This window comes from Nomascus leucogenys, chromosome 13 (genome assembly GCF_006542625.1).
Source record: "Nomascus leucogenys isolate Asia chromosome 13, Asia_NLE_v1, whole genome shotgun sequence".
In the NCBI taxonomy this organism is placed as follows: domain Eukaryota; kingdom Metazoa; phylum Chordata; class Mammalia; order Primates; family Hylobatidae; genus Nomascus; species Nomascus leucogenys.
The window spans coordinates 1,493,115-1,519,370 of NC_044393.1; the positions used below are offsets into that span (position 1 = coordinate 1,493,115).

General features: G+C 55.9%; 1 protein-coding gene across 1 annotated transcript in view; it reads right to left on the reverse strand.

The window, feature by feature from the left end:
• Window positions 1-681: 681 nt before the first annotated feature.
• Window positions 682-26,256, reverse strand: part of NTSR1 (neurotensin receptor 1) — a 51,580-nt gene continuing 26,005 nt past the window's right edge. Inside the window, exons 2-4 of the mRNA XM_030825781.1 lie at window positions 7,552-7,753; window positions 5,100-5,190; window positions 682-3,411 (exon numbers count right to left, since the gene is read on the reverse strand). Of these exons, the coding sequence (XP_030681641.1) occupies window positions 3,162-3,411; window positions 5,100-5,190; window positions 7,552-7,753 (543 nt within the window). The 3' untranslated portion in view covers window positions 682-3,161. The remainder of the gene's footprint in view (window positions 3,412-5,099; window positions 5,191-7,551; window positions 7,754-26,256) is intronic.

Sequence of the window (26,256 nt, forward strand, 5' to 3'; positions counted from 1 at the left end):
AGTGCTGGGTGCTGGGAGGGAGGCGCCTGGCAGCGTGTGCCAAGACCTCTTTAGATGATCAGGGTTATAGTTTATCTCCCCACCCTCACCCAGACCCCTCCCAGCCCTGCTGCCACCCCACTGCCCCCGAAGGAAGGAGTCCTCAGCCCCCAGGCACAGGAAAACAATGCTTAGAGAATCTCTAAGTGCTGCAGGGAGGGGGAGGCAGGGCCAGAGGCTCGGTGCTGCACCCGGGCCTATCTGTCCACCGCTAAGGCCTCGATGGGGCCATGGCCCCTCCCCCACAACCCCAGGACCCCTGGGCTGGCTAGAGGGGGCCATGGAGATCTGAGCTGCGTGGTCATGGGACCCCGGGCTCCCCGCTTCACTGAGCCTCCTCTGTGTTCAGCTCACAGATCAGGAGACTGAAGCTCAGGAGACGGTGAGGACTTGCCCACACAGGCCCCTCGGTGGTCACTAGGCCCTGCAGGGGGCCCACTGCTCCTTGAAGCACTAGGGAGGGTGGGTGGGCTGCGAGCAGAGGGATCCCGGCGCTCCCCACCCTCCAGCTTCTGGGACCAGAGCCCTGTAGAGTTTGGTAAGAGGCCCAGTGCAGGCTGGCTGCTGCGTCGGTGCGTGTCTGAATGAATGAGTGAATGACTGAGTGGGTGGGTGGGCACGTGCAGGCCCTCAACACTCAAGTCCACATCGAAGACCCTTCGGCCATCTTTATTGAGAGATACACGGGGTTTGTTTTCACGAACTGCAGATGGTGGGAGTGGGGGTGGGCGTTTGAGCTGTGAGGGCTGCGTCGTCACCGGGGGCCAGCTCAGGGGCTCCGGACTCCATGACCGACGCACTCATGGCACGCAGGGCCAGCTTCCGGGGTCACATCATGACCTGGCCGCGAGCTAGTGATACGAGATCAGGTGTCGTGGGTGTGTCTGTGGTGCGTGGACATGTGTCCCTACCTACAGTAAGTGCACAGATCGGAGCATCAAGACGTCAACAGGAAAAGCCCACTTCAGTCCCAGCCACAGACCCCGCCCCGGAGACCTCATGTCTACCGAGGGTCTGGGGCAGTGGGGCATCCACTCTGCCCTCTCTCAGTCCACCATCCTGAGACACCATCTGTCTGTTCCAGGTGGGTCCTCCAGGACAGTCCCATCCAGCTGCGAGGGTGGAACGACCACACCTGTTTCTTAGATGGGGAAACCGAGGCTCAGAAGTTATGGCCCAAGGTCCAGGAGCCCCAGAGGAGGGTCTGACGCTGCCCTGTCTGGCTCTGAGTCCAGGTCCTCGTTCAGAGCCCAGCCTGAGGGGCCTTAGCATTTGCTAAACTCTGAGCCCACTCGTGAGCAGGGGTAGGGGCTGCACTGACCTCTGGACATCCCTGGCTGGCAGCAAAGCTCCTCTGCCCAGAGCAGACCATGTCATGGGAGCTCTGTGGGGGAGGAAGGCCCCTCTGTGCTGGCCCTGTTTCCCTGGGGTTGGTGGCCCTTGGGCGCTGGGAGGGCTGCCTGGCTGACGACCAGGCTTGTGGGAGGCAAAGTTTGGCAGGAAGTGCGGCGAATGGGCCTGACTCCCATGGGCCCCGTTCTTGGTGAGCCGAAGGGTCCTGTGGTTGGAGAGGGATTTTGTGGGGTTCAAGGAACCCATCAACTCAACAGCCAGATCCAAGTGACTGCAGATACTGTAGCATTCGACTCTCATTTCACAGACGGGGAAACTGAGTCCGGAGACGGCAAAGTGGCTGAACGCAGCCCAAGACCAGGTGTCCGGGTCCCGGGTCCACGTGGCCGGTGCAGGCAGCCAGCCCAGAGCCCATTTCCCCAGGGCAAAGGCTGCTCTGAGACAGGGAAATCCCTCGAAGAAAAGGCTGACTTTTGCTTCCTGTGGCTCCCAGCTCCTGGCTGGTCCCGGCCAGCTTCTCCTGGGACTGTCTTCTCTCAGGCTCAGGTGACCTTCTTAAGCCAGGGGCCTGGCCAGTCGTGTGCTCTGTGGAGCCTGGATCCTAGCAACCAAGGAGGCGCCAGCGTTTTCAATTGCTTGGAGGCTGGGGCCAGGGCTGCCGCCGCCAGAGGGTGACAAATGAATCTGTGCCTCAGCCCAGGGCTGCCGGCCAGCGGTGCCTGGACACACGGCTCCTTCTCACCTGAAGCCTGAGTTCCTGGGACCTGGCATCTTACTCAGGGACCAGGCACCATCACTGCGTCCCACATTCTCCTTCTCAAGGCCCCACCCTGAAGCCAGCTCTGGGCCTGGCTGCCAGACCTCAGCCTGCACAGCCACAAGCAAAGCACACGGAACACGCACCCCATCCTGGCCACGGCCACCTGGGCAAGTGCCGGAGACCAGGCCCCTGATCCGGCGTCCCTTCTGCCAAGCCCGAGAGGCCACAGCTGAAGATCTTGAGGCTGAGACCTGAGCCTCCTCCCACGTGGTGTCCTGGCAGAGCTCCCGGGCCTTGGCCTGGGTGAGGATGGGAGGGAGGAGGGGAGGCTGGGGTCTGGGCGATTCCAGGCCAGCCCATGTTTGTCCTTTTTGGGCTTGTGGTCCCCTCTGGGGTCCGCAGCTGCCTGCGGCGAGGGTGGTGGGAGGGAATCCCCACGGCGGTGGGACCCCAGCTTGCCAGGCCTGAAGGGGCGAGTCAGGGAGCTTTCTTGGAACTGCCTGAGGGAGGGGGGTGTGGGTCTGCACGCCAGGCCCAAAGCCACGGAGCCTGCGGGACTGGGGCTGGACTCCCCGAGCTAGATAGAGGGGGTGCAGGCCTCAGAGATGTGGACGTGGGAACAGCAGCCCGGCTGCCCGAGGCCCAGCCCCACCCAGCACCTTTCATTTCCTTCTCTGGAACCATCCATTAGTCTGAGAACAAAGAAGACTGCCTTTTGCTGCACACGAATTTCTCCTTGTTAGAGGCCCCTTTCCTATCTGGGAGAGGAGTGCTCTCTTGTTCTGGCTTTCAAAGAGGAGATGGGGGAGGGGTGGGGAGGAGTTGGGGACAAGCCCGGGAGACACTGATGAGGAACAGGGGTTGGGGGCTGGGAGGGGGGTCCCAGGCCTTAGACTCCAGCACAGGCTGGCCTCTGCCCGACCCCCATCAAGGCTTCCGGGTGGGGGCTGCCCTGTCTGTTTGGACCCATGGCCAGGCTCCTCCTGGACACGTTCCGGGGCGCAGAGCCTTAGTACAGTGTCTCGCGGGTGGCGTTGCTGGAGAGGGTGTGGTTGCTGGACACGCTGTTGGCCTTCCTCGAGAAGGCTGGCCTCTTCCTCCTGCGCCGCCACACAGGGCAGAGGCAGGCCAGCGTGGCCAGGAAGATGTGGCGGAAGTTGGCAGAGACGAGGTTGTACAGGATGGGGTTGATGGTGGAGCTGACGTAGAAGAGTGCGTTGGTCACCATGTAGAAGTAGTGGTAGAAGTCATAGAGGAAGCTGCGGGGAGAGAGGGGCGCTCAGATCCCAGACAGAACTCTTGGCCCCAAGGCAGGGTGACAGCCGGGGCCACAGCAGCCGAGGGACGTGGTGGCTCAGACGCTAATTAAAACACCACTTGAGAATGGTTGTTTGGGGACATTTCATAACAAGCTCCAGGGTCTGGCTTCTCTTGAGCAGCTGCAAGTTCTGGTCGTGCTCCCGCCCAGCCTGGGCTTCTTTTTTTTTTTTTTTTTTTTTGAGACAGAGTCTCGCTCTGTCCCCCAGGCTGGAGTGCAGTGGCGCGATCTCGGCTCACTGCAAGCTCCACCTCCCGGGTTCACGCCATTCTCCTGCCTCAGCCTCCCGAGTAGCTGGGACAACAGGCGCCCGCCACCACGCCCAGCTAATTTTTGTATTTTTAGTAGAGATGGGGTTTCACCGTGTTAGCCAGGATGGTTTCGATCTCCTGACCCGTGATCCACCCGCCTCGGCCTCCCAAAGCGCTGGGATTACAGGCAGGAGCCACTGCGCCCGGCCAGCCTGGGCTTCTTTAGGTGGGGTGTGGGCTCTGCTTGTCTGTCCCTGCCTCTCCTTGCAGCCGCCTGCATTGCCTTTTGCAGATCTGTGCATCCAAGGGTCCAGGGCTTGGCTGGTCCTGGCCTAACCAAACAGCCAGGGCAGGAGCCCCCTCCATGCCTCCCCAGCAGCCACACACCTTGCCCTCAGCTTGTTGCCTCCCCCCACAGTGATCTCACGCCCTCACCAGGCAGCTCAATTACTACCAGGCAGCCCTGAGTTTCAGAAGCTTTTGCGGGGGCCGCACTCTGTTCCTCGTGCCTTCTCCTCCTCACTGGTCCTAGGTGTGCCCTCCCCAGTGGTTGTCACTGGAAGGAGCCTTTTATTCTGGGATCTGGCAGCCCCACTGCACAGAAAAGGGCTCACAAGTGGGCCCCAAGCTGCCATCTCAGGATGGCCAGCTGGCAAGGCTGGCCTCTGGCTGGTGCCTGGGGCCTTGGATTTTGGGAAGGCTCTGCCATTTTCAGGTGAGAGGGGCTCCCTGCACCTGAACTTCCTCCATTTTCTGATGAGAGGGGCTCCCTGCACCTGAACTGTTGGTGCAAACAGTAGGGGTTTTGCCAGGCAGTGGGTGCCCCTGTGATCGGCCCCCATATTGTCCTGTGAGGCTCCTCTGGGAGGGGGCCCTGGAAGCTGCATCTGGTCTCCCACTGACCCCACTCCACGTGTCTTTTCCCTTTGCTGACTTTGCTGTATAAGCAAAGCTTTGTCAGTATCGCAGCTCTTGCTGTGATAAGTCACAGCCCTGAGTGTAACTCCAGGCTGAGCCCTGTGGGTCCAACCTGGGTGGTCTTGGGGCTCTGACAGCTGCCATATGAGGAGGTGACACCCCCACCATGTCCCCAGCAGAGCCAGGGATGTCTCTCTTTCGCCTTCGGGAAACTGCCTGGGCCATCTCTCTTAGGACCAACTTTCCTTCTCTGCACCAGTCTGGCCTGAATAGCCCCTGCCTTGAACCTGTCCCTCCATGACCTTCTCCCAGCCCCAGTCACAGCACACCCCTGCCCAGGGGGTCGCCAGGGGACTCACCACACCCCTGCCCTGAGTGGGTCCTCTCAGCATCGCCTGCCACACCCACCATCTGTTTTGGGAGCACTTACTTGTCCAGCACCCAACTTCCCAGTACTCACGGAGTCCACTGCTCATCTGAAATGTAGCAGAACATGAGGCGCCGCACATGGTAGGGCAGCCAGCAGACCACAAAGGCGATGACCACTGCACCTGAGGCACAGAGACGTGGGCTCAGAGACAGGACATGGGCTCAGAGACCCACTGCACCTGACGCACAGAGGCGTGGGCTCAGTGGGGGAGACACGGGCTCAGAGACTGGACACAGGCTCAGAGAGGGAGAGACATGGGCTGAGGGAGGTAGACACTGGCTCAGAGACATGGGCTTAGAGACACAGAGATATGGCCTCAGAGATATGGCCTCAGAGAAGGAGACACATGGCCTGAGGGAGATGCAGGGAGACATCCCATGTTCGTGGATTAGAAGATATAATATGGTTAAGGTGTCAGTACTACCCAAAGCACTCTACAGATTCAATGCAATCCGTATCAAATTTCAAGAATGCTTTTTGCAGAAATAGAAAAATCTATGCTAAAATTCATATGAAATCTCAAAGGATACTGGACAGCCAAAACAATCTTATAAGAAGATAAAGTTGGAGGTCTTAGACTTCTTGATTTCAAAACTTACTACAAAGTTACAGTGTGGTGCTGGCATAAAGATAGGCACGTAGACCAAGGGAATAGACTAGAAATCTCAGAAGCGAACCCTTACCTTTGTGGTCAAGTGATCTTCACCAAGACCATTCAGTGGGGAAAGGACAGTCTATTCAACAAAGGGTGTTAGGAAAACGGGATATCCACTTGTATGAAGGTGGATCCTCCCCTCACACCATATACAAAAATGGACTTGAAGTGGATTAAAGACCTGAACATAAGAACTAAAACCATAAAACTCCTAGGAGAAAAGATAATGACTTCACAACATTGAGTGTGGCAATGGTTTCTTGGGTATGACACCAAAAGCACAGGCCACAAAAGAAAAAAGTAGATACACTGAACAACATAAACACTAAATTTCTGTGTATCAAAGGATGCCATCAGGAGAGTGGAAGTCAGCTCACAGAAAGGGAGAAAATATTTGCAAATCACATATGATAATGAGTTAACCTCAAGAGTATAACTCCTAAAACTCAACATGAAAACAAACAATCCAATTCAAAAATGGGCAAAGGACTCAGACGTTTCTCCAAAGATGATACAAATGGCCAACAAGCACATGAAAGATGTTATTAATCATTAATCATAAATCACTGGAGAAATGCAAATCAAAACCACAACGAGATGCCACCTCAAATCTATTCGGATGGCTACTGTTAAAACAACAGGCACACACCGGGCCCAGGACACACCTCGGAGGTCGGCAAGCCAGCCGTCCCGAGCTGAGGCTGGTTCTCAGGGTTCCGATAAGATGGGCATTGCCCTGCTGTGGGCCGCACCTTGGGCTTTGCCAGCCCTGAGAGCTCCGTGTCCAAAGCCCTGGCTGGTTCCCATGAATAGGGAAGGCCGAGCCCAGAGCCAGGCTCTCTTGGGGTAATGCCAAATACTTCATGCAAACCAAACTGAAGACCTGGGTCTCAGGCATGAAAGGGCTTCATTTTCTCCAGTTCCCATCACACTTTCCAAGCCCTGTGTGGTTGGCAGCGTCTGCCCTGCCCCTGCCCCACCTTCTTGCAAAGCACCTCCCACCACAGGGCCTTTGCTCCAGCCATCCCCTCGCCTGCAGCTCTGTTGCCCAGACGGGCTCCTGGTCCTTGGGACTTGCAGGATGCCACCTGCTCTGAGAGCCCCTCCCAGCTGCCAGATGTAGTCGGGAGTGGTGGTGGTGGTATTTTTTTCTTCATGCTCATCACTGGCTGAAGGTGCCTGGTGCCTGTGTTTGTGTCCTTGGTGGAGCCCCTGCTCCCCCAGAGTGCAGGGATGCCCCTGCCTCTGCTGCCTCCATGCCTGTGAGCAAGAATGAGTGAGACCCAGGGTGGGCACTCAGCCAACTGCTGAGCAAATGAATAAGTGAGCATGTGAGCAAGTGGACAGACGGACAGAGGGATGGATAGATGGAGGGAGGGAGGAATGGAACAAGGGAGGGAGGGAGGGATGGAAGGAGGGATGGAGGGAGGGAGGGATGAAGGGAGGGAGGGAAGGATGAAGGGAGGGAGGGAGGGATGGATGGAGGGAGGGAGGAAGGAAGGGAAGGAGAGGTAGAGGAGTGAATGGAGGGAGAGAGGGATGGATGGATGGAGGGAGGGCTGAAGGGAGGAGGGAGGGGTGGAGGGATAGAAGGAGGAAGGGATGGATGGATGGAGGGAGGGAAGGATGGATGGAAGGATAGATGGATGGAGGAATGGAGTACAGAATGGCATTCACCCCTGGGGGGAGCTGGCACCCTTGGGTCTTGGCCTGACAGCTCCATCCCTATGTCTTTAAACCTTGCCCAGGCTTGGGGTGGTTCAGCGCTCACTGCCTTTGCTGGCCCTGGCCTGCCTCCCGCCCCTGGAGGGCCCAGAGGTTACGTACGTAGGACGCGCACGCCGTGCCGCAGGGCCTGGACCCTGCCGGGCTCCATGGCCATGCTGAATGTGCTATGCTCGCCCCCGACCGTGCACACCTGGCCCTGCTCAGCCGCCTGGCGTGCCATGACGGTCAGCTTGTTGGCGATGATGGTGTTCAGGACCGAGATGACCACCATGGGGAATATGAAGGACATGAAGGTGTTGACCTGCAGGAGAGGAAGGGGGAGGCCGTCAGAGCCAGCAGCGGGACTCATGCACCCCAGCTGGGATGCCTGCCGTGCTGATTGGGGTGTCAGACCTGCTCAGTGTGAGGCCCTCAGTCAACACAAGTTCAGGAGGTCCGGCCCTATCCCGGCTGCCCTGAAGACACGGCCACTCCTGGCCGCTGTTCTAAGCTGGCCCTCAGCCTGCCCCCGACCCTGCCTCTGACTGGGAAGAAGTTCGAAGACTCCCCCATCTTCATGAGCCCCTCCCGAGGGTCCCGCCTGTACACAGCAAGGAACACAACCACTGGGGTGTCCGGGCTATGGCAAAGGCCCTGGCCTCTAGGTTCCCAGGTCTGGACATGTTGTGTCCGTGGCTGAGGCCCGCAAGCACGTGGCTGCCCCACCCCAAGGCCCGTCTTGTGGGAGAGCCAAGCCCTGGCCTTGTAGCTGTGGGCAGACAGTTCTTCTAGGTCCTGACAGCCCACACTAATAGAGGCCCCTTCCTCCCGCCCACCCCAGCTACCTCTCAGGGCATTGAAAGGTACAGGGCCCGTTATCAGCACCTGGAACCCCCGCTCCCCACCTCTAGCTTCCTCATCGACCCGCAAGGCTGGGTCATCACAGCTACTCTGCGCCTGCTCCGAGTCCTGGACAGGGTAGAGGTCCTGCCCAAAGACTCCGGCGCAAGAGGGGCTGTGCTGGATTTGAGCCTGGCCTGAGCTGAGTACCACTCCTTCTGTGACTCCTGGCTGAGACGTGACTCTGCAGGCACTGGCAGGGTGGCCGTGACTTCCCCAGATGGGCAGTGGCCCAGCCTCCTCCTCAACCAGAGCTGCTGCTCAGAACAGGAAGGGGACATGTCTGTGGACCAGCAGCAGCAGAACCAGCCAGGATGGCCACGGCCCAGCTTCCAGTGGAGAAACCGGCACCCCTCCCCGGGGCAGTGGAATAACAGCCATCAATGGCTTTAAAATTTTCCTTGGCCTTGGATTCTTTGTAAGATGCTCTTCTCTGCAAGCCAGATCTTGGCATCTTTGGCTCCTGCACCTGCGGGTTCGATCTTGTGCCGGAGTCGGAGGCGGCCCCCTCTCTGCCAAGCTGCCCGGGATCCTCATGCTGAATTTCTGATTCCAAGAAGCTTTTGGGTGTCTTGGAGAAGTGGCCTGTACTAGCTCTGCGGCTGGTGGCTGTGATTGCAGTAGAAAGTCCAGGGGTATCTGCCATGGGATTCCCTGGGCTGGGCTGCAGGGGCCACCTCCCTCCCAACCTCCTCCCACAAGGGAGGGCAGAGCCATGTGGCCTCAGCAGTCCAAGTCAGGACAGTCTCGGTGAGAACAATCCTCGCCGTGTCCCCCTAATGAAGGCAGCAGCGGCCATGGGACAGGGCAGCCACTGAGAGGTGCCAGGGGTCGTGGGAATGTCGGCGGGTTTTCTCCCTGGCCCCCTCTGGGCACTGGCTGAGGCACCTCTGGAGGTCCTTCCTGCTCCCACCGAAGCTCCTGGCTCCACTCAGATGCACTCAGAGGCCTTCAGGGAGGAGGCAGCCTGAGTTTACCCTCACATTCCATTTGAGCAGAGCTCTGCTAACAGATCAGAGGACGTGCATGGAGAGGGGGCACTGAGACCCCCGGGAGGCAGCGTCCTGCACCTGCCAGCCCAGCGCCCCTTGCTCCTGCCACCTGTGTGGGCTCCTGAGAGCCACCACCGCCGCTGCTGACCCTGGCTGGGTGGTGGGTCTGTTCTGCCCTCCCCTGCTTGGACGTCTGGATCTGAGGCCGTCCCACGTCCCTCATGTTCTGCTGCTCTGGCTGAAGTCCACCTTCTGCAGGACAACAAGGTGCTGGTGAGACGGGGGGCAGGTAAAAACTCCCTCTTCCCACTCTGGCTGCTGGGAGGGGGGACGGGGGAGGCCAGGCCCAGCCTCAGGAGACAAACCAATTCCCTGTGAGTCACCGCAGCCCTGGGATAGTTTAGACAGCACCAATGTATCCAACACAGATTTTAAATGTCAAAACATTTAAAATACCAACCTCACCGACACGGGCTACAAAAATAGCTACCTCTGGGGGCTGGTGGGTTGTGGGGTCTGGCCCCGGCCCCCTGGCTGCCCCCGTCGGAGGATCCTGCAGTTTCCAGAGGGAGGGAGCAGAGGCTGCCACAGGGCCATGTGTGGGGACAGAGGCGGGGCCTTGCAGAGGGAGTCTGGCCCTCCCCCGCCTCCCCCACCTGCCCACCCTGGAGACTGAAGCCGGGTAGGATTGGGGGGTGAGGGGAATGCACCCCGACTCCTGGGGCCGGCCTTCTCTTCCCAGACGCACAGCTGGAAGCACGGGCTTGGCTTGCGCCGTCCTTTCCTGTAATCTCTCCCGCTCTGGGTAAGAAGCCACCCCCACCTCCACAACAAGCAAAGGGGGCACGTCCGTCGTCCATCGGCAACGCGGGGACTCGGAGGAAAGGCTGCGATGCTGCTGGGGCTGAGGGGAGGACTGAGCGAGGGGAAGGACAGGCCCCCTCCTAGACAGAAGGACCTGTTGAGATCACGTCTCTACATCCAGTCCCCATAAAACATGAGAGCTATTGTGCATAGACACACGGACTCTAAATTTCAAGTGGGAAATAGTCTCAGAATGGCCAGAAAGTGTCTCGAAAGGCAGCATGGCAGGTTGCTAGGACAAGGGAGCGTCAGCCTTGCCAGCCACTGGGATGTACCTGAATGTCAGTGAGAGTGACCTTAATGAGGAGAATTTGGCATCGACAGTGCCAGATCAGACAGAAGCTCCATCTGTGATGGAGACAGCATCCAGATCATCAGGGAGAAGACTGGCCACCCAGGCATGGCGCTGGACAGCTGACGGCCTGGACCACAGGAAGCTGGGTCCTCAGGGCCCCTGTCCCACCCGCCTCCTTCCCCTGGGGAGCCGTGCACCCTCCATCCAGCTGGCATGTGACCCAGACCTGGCCAATCAACACATCCCAAAAAGCCTGGGTAGGCCCTCATTGGACAGGTCAGCCAAACATTTGCACCAATCACATTTGTCTGATGAGGGCCAGCCCCAGACCTTTGCTAGACACCAGCTTTGCCCGGGCTCACTGAGCAGGAAATGCATCTGTGGCCGTCAGTGCCATTCTCCTACCTTTTAGAGAAGACCTGCCTAAGAATGAAGCCAGCACCGGTGAAACAGAGCACCCTGTGACATTGTTTGTGCTCCTGGGTCAAGCTGTGCCTGCAGCTATTACTCTTGCACTTTCAGTGTGTCTTGAGCGAAATAAATATTCCTTTCCTTAAGGGATAAGACAATTAGACTTAGTTCCTGGAGTTTGTACCCTAACTCCTAGAGATCTTACACCAAAAAAATTCCACATGGCGAGAAGATTAAAACCTAAACCCAAAAACCGTAACATTACTATAAGAAATCATGGAAGTTTGAAATTTAAATGTATATATTTTTAACCTTTCCCCCCAGCTTTATTGAGGGATAATTGACTAATAAAAAATTGTATCTATTGGCCGGATACCGTGGCTCATTCCTGTAATCCCAGTATTTTGGGAGGCTGAGGCAGGAAGATCCCTTGAGGCCAGGAGTTTGAGACCAGTCTGGGCAACACAGTGAGACCCCATCTCTACAAAAACTAAAAAAAATCATCCAGGCATGGTGGCATATGCCTATAGTGCCAGCTACTTGGGAGGCTGAGATGGGAGGATTGTTTGAGCCCAGGAGTTTGAGGCTACAGTGAGCTATGACTTCGCCACTGCACTCCAGCCTGGGCAACGGAGCAAGATGCCCATCGCAAAAAAATTTGTATCTATTGACTGTGTACCATGTGATGTTTTGGTCTATGTATACATTGTGAAATGATCACTGCCATCAAGCTAATGAAACATCCATCACCTCACATAGCTACCCCCTTTGATTGTGGTGGGAACACAAGATTTATTCTCCGAGGACATTGAGTGTGCAATGCAGTATTGTTTTTTTTTTTTTTTTGAGACGGAGTCTTGCTCTGTCGCCCAGGCTGAGTGCAGCGGCGCGATCTCGGCTCACTGCAGGCCCCGCCTCCCAGGTTCATGCCATTCTCCTGCTTCAGCCTCCTGAGTAGCTGGGACTACAGGCGCCCACCACTACGCCTGGCTGATTTTTTTGTATTTTTAGTAGAGACGGGATTTCACCGTGTTAGCCAGGATGGTCTCCATCTCCTGACCTTGTGATCCGCCCGCCTCAGCCTCCCAAAGTGCTAGGATTACAGGCGTGAGCCACCGCACCTGGCCACAATACAGTATTGTTAACTCTGGTCCTCATGCCGTAACTTAAAACTCCAGAACTTACTCGCCTTATAACTGAAACTTTGCAGCCCTTGATCGTCCCCTCCCCGTTCCTCGTCCCCCTCCCCCAGCACTCAGCGTTCTGCTGTCTTCACAAGTTTGCCTTTTTCAGATTCCACACATAAGTGAGATCACACAGCATTTGTCTTTCTGCGCCTGGCTTATTTCACTTAGCATAATGCCCCCAGGTTCATTGCGGCTACTGCAAATGACAAGAGCTGCGTATTTTTCAAGACGGAGCAGCACTCCGCTGTGTATCTGTACCACGCTCTCTCGATCTGTGGGTCTGTCGAGGGACACTGGGGTTGATTCCGTATCTTGGCTATTGTGAACAGTGCCGCAGTGGACATGCGCTTGCAGCGATCTTTTCAAGATCCGGATTCCACTTCCTTTGCATAAATACCCAGAAGTGGGATTGCTGAATCCTACAGTGGTTCTATCTTTAATTTTTTTGAGGAGCCCCCATACTGTTTTCTGTAACAGCTGTACCCGTTTAATACATTCCCACCAACAGTGCACCAGGGTCCCTGTTTCGCCACATTGTCCCCACCACGAGTTATCTGCCGGCTTTTTGATGATCGCCATCCTAACAGGTGTACGGTGATAGCTCACTGTGGCTTTGATTTGCAGTTTCCTGATGACTAGTGATGCTGCCTTTTCATCAACCCATTGGCCATATGTAGCTCTTCTTTGGAAAATGTCTACTCAGGCCCCTTTTCCATTTTTAAATTGGTTATTTTTCTCCCATTTTGTAGACTGCCTTTTCGTTTTGCTGTTTCTTTTGCTGTGCAGAGACTGTTCAATTTAATGTAGTCTCATTTATGTTGCTTTTGTTGCCTGTGTTTTTGCTGTCATAAAAAAATCATTGCCAAGACCAATGTCAAGAAGCTTTTTCTTCTATGCTTTCTCCTAGCAGTGTTATAGTTTCAGGTTTTATGTTTAGATCTTTAATCCACTTTAAGCTGATTTTTTTTGCATGGTGTGAGATAAGGGTACAATTTCATTCTTTTTTTTTTTGAGACAGAGTCTCGCTGTGTTGCCCAGGCTGGAGTGCAGTGGCGCGATCTCCGCTCACTGCAAGCTCCGCCTCCTGGGTTCATGCCATTCTCCTGCCTCAGGCTCTTGAGTAGCTGGGACTATAGGCGCCCACCACCACGCCCGGTTACTTTTTTGTATTTTTAGTAGAGATGGGGTTTCACCATGTTAGCCAGGATGGTCTCGATCTCCTGACCTCGTGATCCGCCCGCCTCGGCCTCCCAAAGTGCTGGGATTACAGGCGTGAGCCACCGCACCCCGCCTACAATTTCATTCTTCTGCATGGGGATATCCAGTTTTCCCAACACTGTTTGAGGAGACTGCTTTTTCCCCATTGTGTATTGGTGCCTTTGTGTCTAAGTCCATTTTATGTTGCTTATAACAGAAGACCTGAAACCGGGTAATTTATAAAGAAAAGGCAGGTATTTATTATGGTTATGGAGGCTGGGAAGTCCAAGGCCCAGGGGATGCAACTGGTGAGAGCCTTCTTGCTGGGGGGGGACTCTCGCAAAAGTTCTGCTGTGGCATGGGGCATCATGTGCAGAGGGGGCAGAGCATGCTAGCTCAGGTCTCTCTTTCTCTTCTTATAAAGCCCCCAGCTCCCCTTGTGTGATCACCCCTTAATCCATTAACTCATTTATTTATGAATGGATTAATCCATTCATGAGGGCCGAGTCCTCACAGATCCCATCACCTCTGAAAGGCTCTACCTCTCAATCCTGCCACACTGGGGATGAAGTTTTAATAAGTTTTGGAGGGGACATTCAAACCATAGCAGCTCGTCAAAGATTATTTGACTGTATAAAAGTGGGTTTATTTCTGGGCTCTCTGTTCTGTTCCATGGGTGTATGTGGTACTAGTACCATGCTGTTTTGATTACTATAGCTTTGTAATATACAAGGAAATTAGGAAGTGTGATGCCTCCAGTTTTGTTCTTCTTTCTTAATGTTGCTTTGACTATTTGAGCTCTGTTGTGGTTCAATATGAATCCTAGGACTTTTTTTTCTATTTCTGCATAAAGTGTCATCAAAATTTTGATAGGGATTGCACTGAATCTGTAGATCACTTTGGGTAGTATGAAAATTTTAACAATATTAATTCTTGCAATCCATGAACATGAGGTATCTTTCCATTTATTTGTGTCAATTTCTTTCATCATGTTATATTCAGTGTATGGGTCTTTTACTTCCTTGGTTAAATGTACTCTTTGATGTTATTGTAAATGGGATTGTTTTCTTGTTTTTTTTTTGTTTTTTTTTTGAGACAGATTCTCACTCTTGTTACCCAGGTTCAAGCGATTCTCCTGCCTCAGCCTCCGAAGTAGCTGGGATTATGAGGCATGCACCACCATGCCCAGCTGATTTTGTATTTTTAATAGAGACTGGGTTTTGCCATGTTGGCCAGGCTGGTTTCGAACCCCTGACCTCAGGTGATCCACCCACCTTGGCCTCCCAAACTGCCAGGATTACAGGTGTCAGCCACTGTGCCTGGCCCTCTTGATTTCTTTTTGGGATAATTCATTGCTGGTGCATAGAAACACAACTCATTTTCATAAGTCAATTTTGTATCCTGCAACTTTATTGAATGTGTTTATTAGTTCTAACATTTGTGTGTGTGTGTGTGTGTGGAGTCTTTAGGGTTTTCTATACATAAGTTCATGTCATCTGCAGAGACAATTTTACTTCTTCCTTTCTGATGTGAATGCCTTTTACTGCTTTATCTTGCTTAATGGCTCTGGCTAGGCCTTCCAGGACCATGCTGAGTAGAGCATCCTTGCTTTGCCTGACCTTAGAGAAAAAGCTTTCTACTTCTTACTGAGTGTGATGTTAGCTGTGGGTCTGTCATACGTGGCCTTTACACTGAGTGTGGTGTTAGCTGTGGGTCTGTCATACGTGGCCTTTACACTGAGTGTGATGTTAGCTGTGGGTCTGTCATACGTGGCCTTTACACTGAGTGTGATGTTAGCTGTGGATCTGTCATACGTGGCCTTTACACTGAGTGTGGTGTTAGCTGTGGGTCTGTCATATGTGGCCTTTACACTGAGTGTGATGTTAGCTGTGGGTCTGTCATATGTGGTCTTTACACTGAGTGTGGTGTTAGCTGTGGGTCTGTCATGTGTGGCCTTTATTGTGTAGCATGCCTTCAACACCCAGTTTGTTGAGTGTTTTTATCATGAAAGGATGCTGAGTTTTGTCAAATGCTTTTTCTGTATCAAATGAGATGATTGAATGGCTCTTGTCCTTCATTCTGTTCATATGGTGAATCACATTTACTGATTCACATGTGCTGAACCATGTTTGTATCCCAGGGATAAATCCCACCTGCTCATGGCGGATGATCCTTTCAACATGGTGTTGAATGAAGTTTGCCAGTATTTTGTTGAGGATTTTTGCCTCTTGGTTCTTTTCTCATAGCGTTCTTCTCTGGCTTTGGTATCAGGGTAATGCTGACCTTGTAAGATGAGTTAGAAAGTGTTCCTTCCTCCTCATATTTTCGGAATTGTATGAGGACTGGTGTTAATTCTTCTTTAAATGTTTGTAGCATCCATCATCGAAGCAACCTGGCCCTGCCCTGGGGTTTTCTTTTTTGGGAGGTTTTTGGTAACTGATTCAATCTCCTTCTTTGTTATTGGTCCTTTCAGATTTTCCATTTCTCACGATTGACTCTAGGAAGCTTGTGAGTTTCTAGGAATGTGTCCATTTTTTTCCAGGCTGTCCAGCTGGTTTGTATAAAATTGTTCACAGTTTATTATGATCCTTTTGATTTCTGTGGCATCTTGTAAAGTCTCCTCTTTCATTTCTGATTTTAGCTACGTCTTCTCTCTTTTTTCTTGGTTAGTCTAGCTTCCCTCCACCTTTCTCCCTTCCTCCCCTCCCACAAACATCACTGCCTTGGAGAAGGCATAGGAGCCCCTGCCATCAGGGGTCTTGGATCCTGGGGAGGAGAGACCACTGAAAGAACCACCTGCAGTGACTTCAGGGCCAATAAGAGCTACAGAGACAGCGATGCTGGTGGCAGCCTGGCTGCAGTAGTGCTGGGGGTTCCAGGAAGGCCTCTGCTTGGAGGTGACTTCTCATCTCTGACCTGATGGCACCCACAAGCCTGCAGGGACCCTGAGCTCTCCTGGCAGAGGGTCCAGAGAGACGGTCCAGAGAGGCAAACTCACGGACCTGAGAACTCAGGGGGTGAGAACTGAACAGGAAGCAGACGGCCAGGCTGGGGGTAGTGTGGGGTCCTGGTGCTGACCCACCGGGCGGCAGCCTTGACCTTCCCCCTGGCTGACCCCTTCTCTGATCCCTGCTAGGTGTGGCCCCCGTCCCTGCCCAGGCTAAGCGTCTACCTCTCTAGGCGTCTCAGCCCTGGCCACATAGGGTGGCCTTGAGGGACTTTGTCTAATGGACTCAAGCAGCTTGAAGGTCATGCAGGGCCGGCCGGAGGATGCCTCAGAGCACTGATGCCACAGCACGCTGGCGCCTTTCGATTTGTCTCTAGAGAGAGGGAGTGTCACCTGGCCCAGCCCCATGAATATTCTGGGGGACGTGTGGTGGCTGGGACTCCCAGACCGCCTGGCTTTGCAATTCCAAGCAGCAGGGGAGGGTCAGGGCCAACAGCAGGGAAGCCCTGGGGACGGCGAGGCTGTTCAGCAGCTGTAGGGAAGGCCGTCCAGTCCCAGCAAGGTCCACGCCAAGCTGGATTTGGAGGTGAGACAGAACATGTGTCTCTGTCTCTCTTTGTATCTTTCTCCTGTGATGTCTCTCTCTGTGTTTTTCTGTGTCTCTGTCTCCTTGTATGTTTTCCTTCCTGTGTCTGTCTCTGTGTCTCTGTTGTGTCTCTCTCTGTATATCTGTGTGTTTTCCTCTGTGTCTCTGTCTTTCACTGTTTTTCTGTGTCTCTGTCTCTGTGTATCTCTGTTGTTTCTGTGTCTCTATCTCTATATCTCTGTGTCTCTGTTCTCCTGTGTCTCTCTGTCTTTTTTCCTGAGTCTGTGTCTCTATCTCTATTGTATCTTATCTGTGTCTCTGTCTCTATCTCTGTCTGTTTTCTTGTGTCTCTGTATCTCTGTGTCTCTGTCTATGTATCTCTGTCTCTGTTTTCTTGTGTCTCTGTGTCTCTGTCTATGTATCTCTGTCTCTATCTCCCTGTGTCTGTTTTCCTCTATGTGTCTGTTTCTCTGTCTCTGTGTCTCTCTCCATGTCTCTCTGTGTCTCTGCTTTCCTCTCGGTGTCTCTCTCTCTTTGTGTGTCTGTCTGTCTGGGTCTCCCTCTGAGTCTGCTGTGTGTACCAACACCCTCAGGTGGCAGGAACTGGCTGGGCCACCCTCCCTGGAGCTGGCTGGGTAGCTGGGCTCTGGGCCATGGGCCTCAGTGGCTGGGTCTGAGGTTTTAGGGGTGGATGTTCCAGAGCAGAAGGTCATGGTGGGAGACAGGGGTGTCTGCTGTGACAGCCGTGGTGGTCTGGAGGTAGGGCTGCCTCCATGGGAAGCTCATTTGTGCTTCTGGCAGTATCCTCTGCTGTGTGCACCCCTCAGCTGCCACCCCTTGCCTCCTAGCCCTGTCTGGGTCTGGGGATGGCGTTTGAGTGGTTGGTAGAGCCTCAAGCCTCTTGGAAGCAGCCGAGTGCCTGGGGTTTGGTGCCAGAAGTGGGTGCCTGGCTTGTTCCCTGGCCAGCTGTGAGCTCGACAGGTCCCCCTGGGCCTCAGCCTCATCTCTCTCTCTCTCTCTCTCGTTTTTTTTTTTTTTTTGTGAGATGAGCTTTGTTCTTGTTGCCCAGGCTGGAGTGCAGTGGCGTGATCTCTGCTTACTGCAACATCCGCCTCCCAGGTTCAAGTGATTCTCCTGCCTCAGCCTTCCTGAGTAGCTGGGATTACAGGCATGCGCCCCCATGCCGGGCTAATTTTTTTTTTTTTTTTTTTGTGAGACTGAGCTTTGTTCTTATTGCCCAGGCTGGAGTGCAGTGGCGTGATCTCTGCTCACTGCAACATCCGCCTCCCAGGTTCAAGTGATTCTCCTGCCTCAGCCTTCCTGAGTAGCTGGGATTACAGGCATGCGCCACCATGCCCGGCTAATTTTTTTTTTTTTTTTTTTTGAGACGGAGTCTTGTTCTGTCATCCAGGCTGGAGTGCAGTGGTGTGATCTCAGCTCACTGCAAGCTCCACCTCCTGGGTTCACACCATTCTCCTGCCTCAGTCTCCCCAGCAGCTGGGACTACAGGTGCACGCCACCATGCCTGGCTAATTTTTTTGTATTTTTAGTAGAGACAGGGTTTCACCATGTTAGCCAGGATGGTCTCTATCTCCTGACCTCATGACCCGCCCACCTCGGCCTCCCAAAGTGCTGGGATTACAAACATGAGCCACTGCGTCCAGCCCCTCAGCCTCATTTCTAAAAGAGCGAGCCTAGAGGTGCTGCCTCAGTTCCTGGAGTACTGACTGTGCTCCCTTGGGTGTGGGAAAGGAAGCAAATTGGGGGGCCCAGGGCTGCGGCTTGGGAGGCTGGGATGGGACACGCTGGGGCGACGGCTGGTGGGGCTGGACCTATGGGAGGGACAGCCTGGCCTCTGCCCCCTCGCATTTGTAATTTTGTTGGGGAGGAGGGAGGTGGAGTGAAAGGTTAGATAATGAAACAGCAGGTGTGTTAGGGGGATCTGGACGGGGACGCAGCCTCCGGGTGGTTGGTCTGAGCTTTGCCGTGGAGACCAGGTGGGGAGCGGGAGGGGTGCACACGGTATGCTTGCCCACAGGTGAGGGCACAGCCAGCCAGCAGGAGGGTGCCCCCGCCACAGGCTCCAGACAGCCGGCCTCAGCCCCTCGACCTTGGGCAGGGTGTTCTCACCTCGCTCTTCAAGAGCAATTGCTTGTTTTGTATTCTGCCTTTCTCTCTAATTCATCCCATCGTGTTTAGATCAAGAGATAGCCCCAGACTGGCACACTGGTTCCCGTCTCCACAGCCAGCCTGTGCTGAGTGGGAAGGTGCAAAACACTTTTGCTTTGCAGAACCCAGAGGCTTTGTAAGACGGCTGCAGAGGCTGCGGGGCAGGTGGGAGGAGAGGCTCCTGTCCCTGTCCACACCCTCCCAAGGGGGTGACCGCTGGGGTGGCCTTGCTGGACTGGCAGGGGATCGCCCCCTCCCTGAGCGGATGACCAGCCCCAGCAGGGCCCAGGCTCAGGGACAGTCTCTTCTAACCTCCCAGACAGACTCCAGGTGGAGAGGACCCCCCTAGACCCATCAGACACTGACTTGGGAGCAACCCTCAGGGTTCTCATGACCCCAACCTGCCTTCCCCACCACAGGCGAGGCCAGGAACGACGGCAGAGTTAATTCAGAAATGCTGTGTGCCAGGGCTGTCAGCACAGGCTTGCTCAAAACACCAATGATTGGGGAACAACTCAAAGGTCCACCCTTTGGGGTTGGTCGCCATGTCACGTCACACCCACACCACGGGGCGCTCAGCTGACTGGACCAGGGGAAGGGAGTAATGAGGCAATGGGTGGGCCTGAGACGGCCAGGATACGCGTCCAGCAGGGGCGGCTCTGTGCTCCCCTCCCAGCCTGACTCTCTGCTTTGGAGCCCACTGAGCTGATTTGGGGAGAGGGCAGGGTAGCTGGGAGGGTCTCAGGTGTGTCCCCCAAAAGCTAGATTCCCACAGTGAACTACCTACACAAACAAAGCTAAACTCAGAGAACGTTCCACTTGCCTCTGCTGTGGATATGTCCCGTGACAGGTGCCCTGGGATGAACAGGAACCCCACGGCCACACCAAAGCCACTGTGACCACCTCACAGCCCTGGAACTGGGGAAACACTGTCGGGAGAGGGATGGGAACCCTGGTGGGTCTCTGCTCCCCATGCCAGAGGTGGGGTGCCAGGGCCAAGAGAGCAAAGAGGTCTTTAAGGTGACACAGCCCAGTGCTTTCCAGGAGTGAGGTCATCCAGGAGGCTCTGACCAGTGGCTGTTCTCAGAGGAGACACCATGGAGGGACCCAGGGAAAAGCAGCAGCCACCCCGGGCCACCCACAGGACACCTGAGACCTAGAGCTCTATGTAAACAGGTGTCTGGGGAGCAGAGGACGGAAGGCATAAAGAACTGGCAGTGTGACCTTGTTCTAGAAGGTTCTGGTAGTGGCCAGCTTGGGATACTGTGCTATCCCTCAGTCCCCAGTCTCTGCCCTTGGTCATCGCTCCCAGGCATCTAAGCAGTACCAGGCCCGGCTCGAGAGGCTGCTGGAATCTGGAATGCAAAGCTGTGGGACTTGCTGACCAGTGGGGACACGCCTGACCCACGGTGGACAGGGGCCTGGAAAGCCGTGCATTGCCACGTGGTCAGCAGTGACCACAGACCTGGCCTGAGGAGGAGCCCACACACCACCTCCTGGAACGCCAGTGTTTCTGAGTCCCTGAGGGCAGGACTGGAGAGAGGACAGGCGTGTGACCTGGGGGGGCCGTGTGAGCCACCTTGGTGTCTGTGGGGCCACCGTGGGGAGGGGATGAAATGGCGCAGCTTCCGGCTGGTACTTGGCCCATCACGACCCCGTCCATGCCTCCATCAGAGAGCTCTGATGTGCAGGTTTTGGCTCGGTATTAAAAATAACGGTCTGAATTCCTCTAACCTTCACTTTCCAGCTGACCGTCAACTGTCCTGGGGTCTACACACACTCTGTGTGCACCACCTCAGACACACAGGTCTCATCTGTGAGGCAGAGGCTCCTGTCAGCCTCATTTTGTAGATAAAGAGACCCAGGTACAGCTGTGAACCCAGGGGCCTGACCCCACAGCCTGAGCTCTCACTTCCTCCATCGGGGCCATCCTACAAGCAGATCCTTGTCCCCACTGGTGAAGCTTTGCAGCACGTGCCTCACCTGAGCGGATGCCTTCTGTGGGCCATTGCCAGGTTTTGAGAGCATCTAGTCCAAGGCTGCGGCTCCTTGGCGACCTCTCAGGGACTAAGCCTGCCCCACAGCCTCTGTCCATGGCTCCTCCACTCTGCTCCCTGCGCTTTTCTTCTGGTTTGGAATTTCTGGGAGAGGCTCAAGAGAATGCCAGAACCCCAGGGAGCCTCAGGGGTTCAGTACCACGGACAGCGCCCAGGCACGCTTGAAGGGGCACATGAACATGGTGTGGGGACCCCCAAGCCAGCTGGGAGCAAGGACCCCATCAGGAGAACTCTGGCCACCTGCAGACCCCTCCTCTGAGCGGAGCAGGTGAGTTACCCGTCACGTCTGCAAGAGGTGTGCCCTCCTCTCCTCTTCCAGGCAGCAGAGAGCCCTGTGTGTGGGAGTTGGAATCTTCCCTCCTGATTGCTGGAGCTATAGAGGCCACTGTCTGAGGGGGGACTCAGCAGAACAGAAGCCCCTGGAAGCCACATCCTGTCTGTGCCCGGCTGAGCTGCTGGACTGGCAGCAGCCTGGCTGCCGGGAGACCACTGACTTAGCCAGAGGGCCTCGGTCAGATTAGGGAAAGCCTTCCTGACACCCTCACCTCCTCTACCTGTGCTGGGCAGGTGCCCTCCAGGACAGGAGGAGGGGAGGCCCCTGGCCCTCAGCCCTGGGACCGGCCCTCCCCTCGCTCAGCCTGGCTGGGGCCCAGGACCCCGGTGTGCCCCATTAGTCACTCTGAGGGCAGTGCTGGGGTGGCGAGTTGCTTTTCAGCCGCTCCAGCACTTCTCAAGAGTAAATCACAGGCAGCGGCAGGTGACAGCCAGTGGCTGAGGCTGCAGGCTGCAGGTCTCTGCCATGTTTTCAAATATCTGCCAGCTTCAAGCCCATGAGAACACTCACACCCACGAGGCATCTGCTGAGAAGCAACGATGGGGCTTTAAAAACTCTTGACAAGCACAGGAGGCTGCACAGAGCAGTGAGTCAGGGGTGGAATTCTGGCCCCGGTCACGGCCCCCACCTTTCTGGGGATCTGAGCGGGAAGGATCCCTGGTAGGGCCTCACTCCTGTTTCTCAGATGAGGAAACCGTGGCCAGGTGGGGGCTCCCCTGGGCTCGAGTCCACAGCTCTGGTCTCCACCCTCAGACTGTCGGCACAGCCCTTTTCCTTCCGGCCTGCACAGCTTGTAAGATCTGCCTGCCGCTCACCCTGTGACTACGAATGAGCCCGTTTGATCAGGTTGGCTGAGGCTTTCGTTTACACTTTTCTAAAATGCAGGGCACTAACTCGACAGGTTAGAAGTGGAGCCAACACACTTAGCACAGAGGGTTTTGGAGCCCAGTCCCTTGAAAAAAGCCACACCATCTGGAAAAGTTCTCTGCTCCATGCAGGAAAAGCCCGGAGACCTGCAAACGCAAGCCCTGGGTTTCCGGGGAGTTTGTGCAAAGCCCCAGCCGTGACCAAGGAGGAGCTGCTGTGATCAAGGGGGAGGCCCTGCAGCTGGGGATGAGGCAGTGTGGCTGGGGGCCAGCAGTTCCAGCAGGACTTAACTTTCCATTTCAGAGCACACATTTGGAAAAGAGCAAGTGTTCCCAGCTGCCTGCAGGACAGCATGTGCCAGGGCTGGGTGTGCAGGACGCGCCCCACACCCCGCCGGCCTGTTCTCCAGTTCTGGCTGTCGCCGGCTGCTGCACCTCTAGCCCCACGGTTCTCTGTGTGCCTTTCTGCCATGCAGACATATGGGCATCAGGCACATCTTGCCCCTCCCAGCGCCTAGTGGCCACGCACTGGCAAAGCTGGCCGCCGTGTCCCACTGACATCTGGCTCTACACAGCATCTCAGCAGTGTCAATGGAATTAGTGTTCTGCCCTGTTGTGGTGAATCTGATTATGGTGAACACAGAGCCAAGCATCCTCACCCACTGGAAGAGGCTGTAGGGGTGAGAGAGGAGGGCTGGGGCTGCCCCTCACACCCCCGAGTACCTGCATGGGAGGGACTGACTCAGTGACACCTGGCTTTCCTTGCTTCCCCAGCTGCCCAGCCCCTGGGCTCAGAGGGGCCCCAGGCTCTGGCTTAACCCCAGATCTCCACCCTTTGTGCTTCAGCCAGGCCCCTTCTGTGTGACTCCAGGGGCTCCAGCCTCTACCCTGTGTGGCCGAGAGGAAGGGCCAGTGCTGTGGGACAGCAGCAGGACCCAGGGCCACCCCATCCAATGCCGAGTCCGGGATCTCAAGAGCATGGGACACGGGAGACTTGGTGAACCAAGAGAGCCCAGGGGCTGGGGCCAAGCACAGCCAGAGGGGGCCTGCTGCCCAGAAGTGTCCTGGAGAGCCTCTCAGCCTGTCCCGGTTCAGTCTCAAGAGCCCAACGGGTCCCCAGTGGTGCCACATGACATGAAGTTCCACACGCGTCTCCCTCACAGCCACACAGGGCTTTCCTTTACAACAGTGAGCAGGCTTGGCTTTTCTGTTTTATGAACGGCTCAGTGCATGAAAACATGCGTGTGTAAAAGATGGATCACTGGGGAGGCGACAAGTCCCAGATTTCCCATTTCTAGATCCTAGAGTCAAGAACAAGGCAGCCCAGGATTTTGGCCTCGCTGAGTGACCCTGAGCATATTTCCCTTCTCGTGCTGGCCCTGTCTCGTCCTCACGACGGAAGGGGATGGGCTGGTCCATTTTGGAGATCTCTGCCCTGAGACCTAGACCCTCCGCCATCTCTGCTGCCAAGAGCAGCAAGGCTGGAGACACCTCAAGGACCAGTGCGAGCCTGGACGCATTCCCAGCCTCCAGCCCGGGTTCCTGCCGTGCTAACCCCGCGGGCAGAAGAGAGGCGGTGCGCAGGGCTCCCTGCCAACCCAGGCACGGCTGAGGCCTGTGGCCACCTTGCAAGGCAGGGGCCCGTGAAAGCCAGAGGGCTGATTGGCTCCAGGAGAAGCCTGTCTCTAGAGAGAGACAGATGTATGGCTCACAGGCGCGCCGGGAGAGTTTCCTGATGCTTTGCTGGTGGTCAGCAGCCTGTCCTTCCACCCTGCAGGAACGCGGCGGCAGCTGAGGCCATTTTAGGAAATGAGGCCTCCCCATGGCTCGGGTTATTACTGCTGGCAGCTGGGAGGCTGACCCCACAGCTGCAGGCTTCTCCCCAAGCCGGGCTGCAGACCTGAGCAGGGAGTAGTTTGCCTGACTCTTCTTGGAATGTTCCAGAACTCTGGCTGCACCTGCCTTGTCTGTCCCTTTCCCTGGGTTCATCCAGGCCAGCCATCTAGCACCCTCCATCACCCTCTGCTTGCACTGCATGCCCAGGCCCGCCTCGTGGAGCCTTCACAAGCCCTGACGGTGCACCTGATGCATCTGAGGCACCTCTCGCGAGGCAGAGGAGGGGGAGGGGCGGGCAGACGTGGGCAGATGGGCATTGCAGGGAAAGGGATGCGGCTGTGGTGGAGGACCAGGGGGCATGCAGTGTGGTCTGGGGGAGACAAGGGGCCATTTTCCAGAGGAGGGAGCTTTACGCAGAGGTTCCAGGGCTGAAGGGCATCTGTGGGCCAGGAGGAAGGAGGTAAGAGTGTGTGAGGTGGTGCAGGGGTGTGGGGGGCGGGGAGGACCGGGGGCAGGGGTCAGGTCATCAATCCTGGCCTTGGAGCTGCTCTGAAGTGGGAAGCAGCAGCAGGAGGTAAAGCAGGAGGCCGCTGCAGCCACAACTGCATTCTGGGTTTGCTCTCAGGGCTGGGGCCAGGGAGGGACCCAGGTGTAGCCCGCATCTGGGGCGGGACCTGGCGATGGGCAGATGTGGGGGCGAGGGCAGGTGGGAAGGAGGGAGGATCGCAGAGCCCAGGTAGGGATATGGCATCTCTCTCCAGGCTCTCCTCAGCCCCTGAGTGGGGCAAGGCCACAGAGGGCTCGTTTAAGTGCAGGCGTGGAGGCTGCATCCCGTGCTCGGCCCCTCCCTGCAAGTGGGACAAGTGGCCCCACAGAGGTCACGTGCCTGCCGCTGTGCCCGATGAGCAGGGGTGCAGCCATGAGTCAAGGGGCTCTCTGGCTGCACGGAGGGAGCCATTTCACCTCTGGACATGCATCCTAGGGTGGGGTGGGTGAATGCTTTCTGTGAAGGTCCAGAGAGTGAGTCGCTGTGGCTTTGTGGGCCGGGGGATCTCAACTTTTGAGCAGAACCACTCACTGTGGCCACCGTGGCCGACACAGCCACAGCAGTACGTACGTGAGCAGGTGGGGCTGAGTGCTGATGAAACTTTACAACCCAGGTGGGGCTGCGTGGGCCCCGTCCTCACGAACACGGGGCTGATCATCGCACCATCTGTCCGGGAAAGACTGGGCCCAGGCCGAGTGTATGAGTCCATTTTCGCACGGTCTAAAGAACTGCCGAGACTGTGTAGTTTATAAAGGAACGAGGTTGAATTGACTCACAGTTCTGCAGGGCTGGGGGGGCCTCAGGAGACCTACAATCATGGTGGAGGGAGAAGCAGACGCTTTCTTCACTGGGCAGCAGGATGGAGTGAGTGAGAGCAGGGCAAACACCAGACGCTTCTAAAACCATCAGATCTCATGAGATTCACTCACTATCGCAAGAACAGCCTCAGGGGAACCACCCCCATGATCCAGTTGCCTCCACCTGGTCCCACCCTTGACACGGGGCATTATGGGGATTACAATTCAAGATGAGATTTTGGGTGGGGACACAGCCAAACACATCAGTAAGTAACTCCTACGCCAGGTGTGTGCAGGTGGTCTGGGCCCTGGTCACAGATGGAAAATGAAGTAATAAAACAGAGGAGGGTCTCAGCCTGCGGGTCCTGTGCTGAGGGTCCAGGTCGTTCCCTGGGAGCCACAGGTCAGGGCCTCGGAGTCCTCGGAGTCCTCGCTGGGAAAAGGCTCTCCCGGAGGGTCGGGCCCGCCCTGCATAGCTGGGAGCCCTCGCTTTGCCTCACCCGCAGGTGGAAGCCTCTTCCCTCCTCTCCCAAACCCCCTCTCCTGGTTCCCCAGTTGGAGTGATCCACAGAGGAGATTGTGCATCTAAACTGAGACTCAGGGAAGCTTCTGGAACTGTGAGAGGGGTTTGGTTCCTGCCATTCTGAAGACAAAGTGGCGCCTGTCTTTCAGGGGATTGCGCCTGAGGGTACAGAGAGTGGGGCTCTGCCTCTGGGGTCCCAGGGTCTCCCCAGCTGCCAAGGGCAGCAGCCCCAGGCCCAGACTGGGAAAGGAGCCTGGCTTCCCTTCCTGCCCTGCTCCATGGGGCAAGTGCAGAGAACCCCCAGCCACGACGACCCT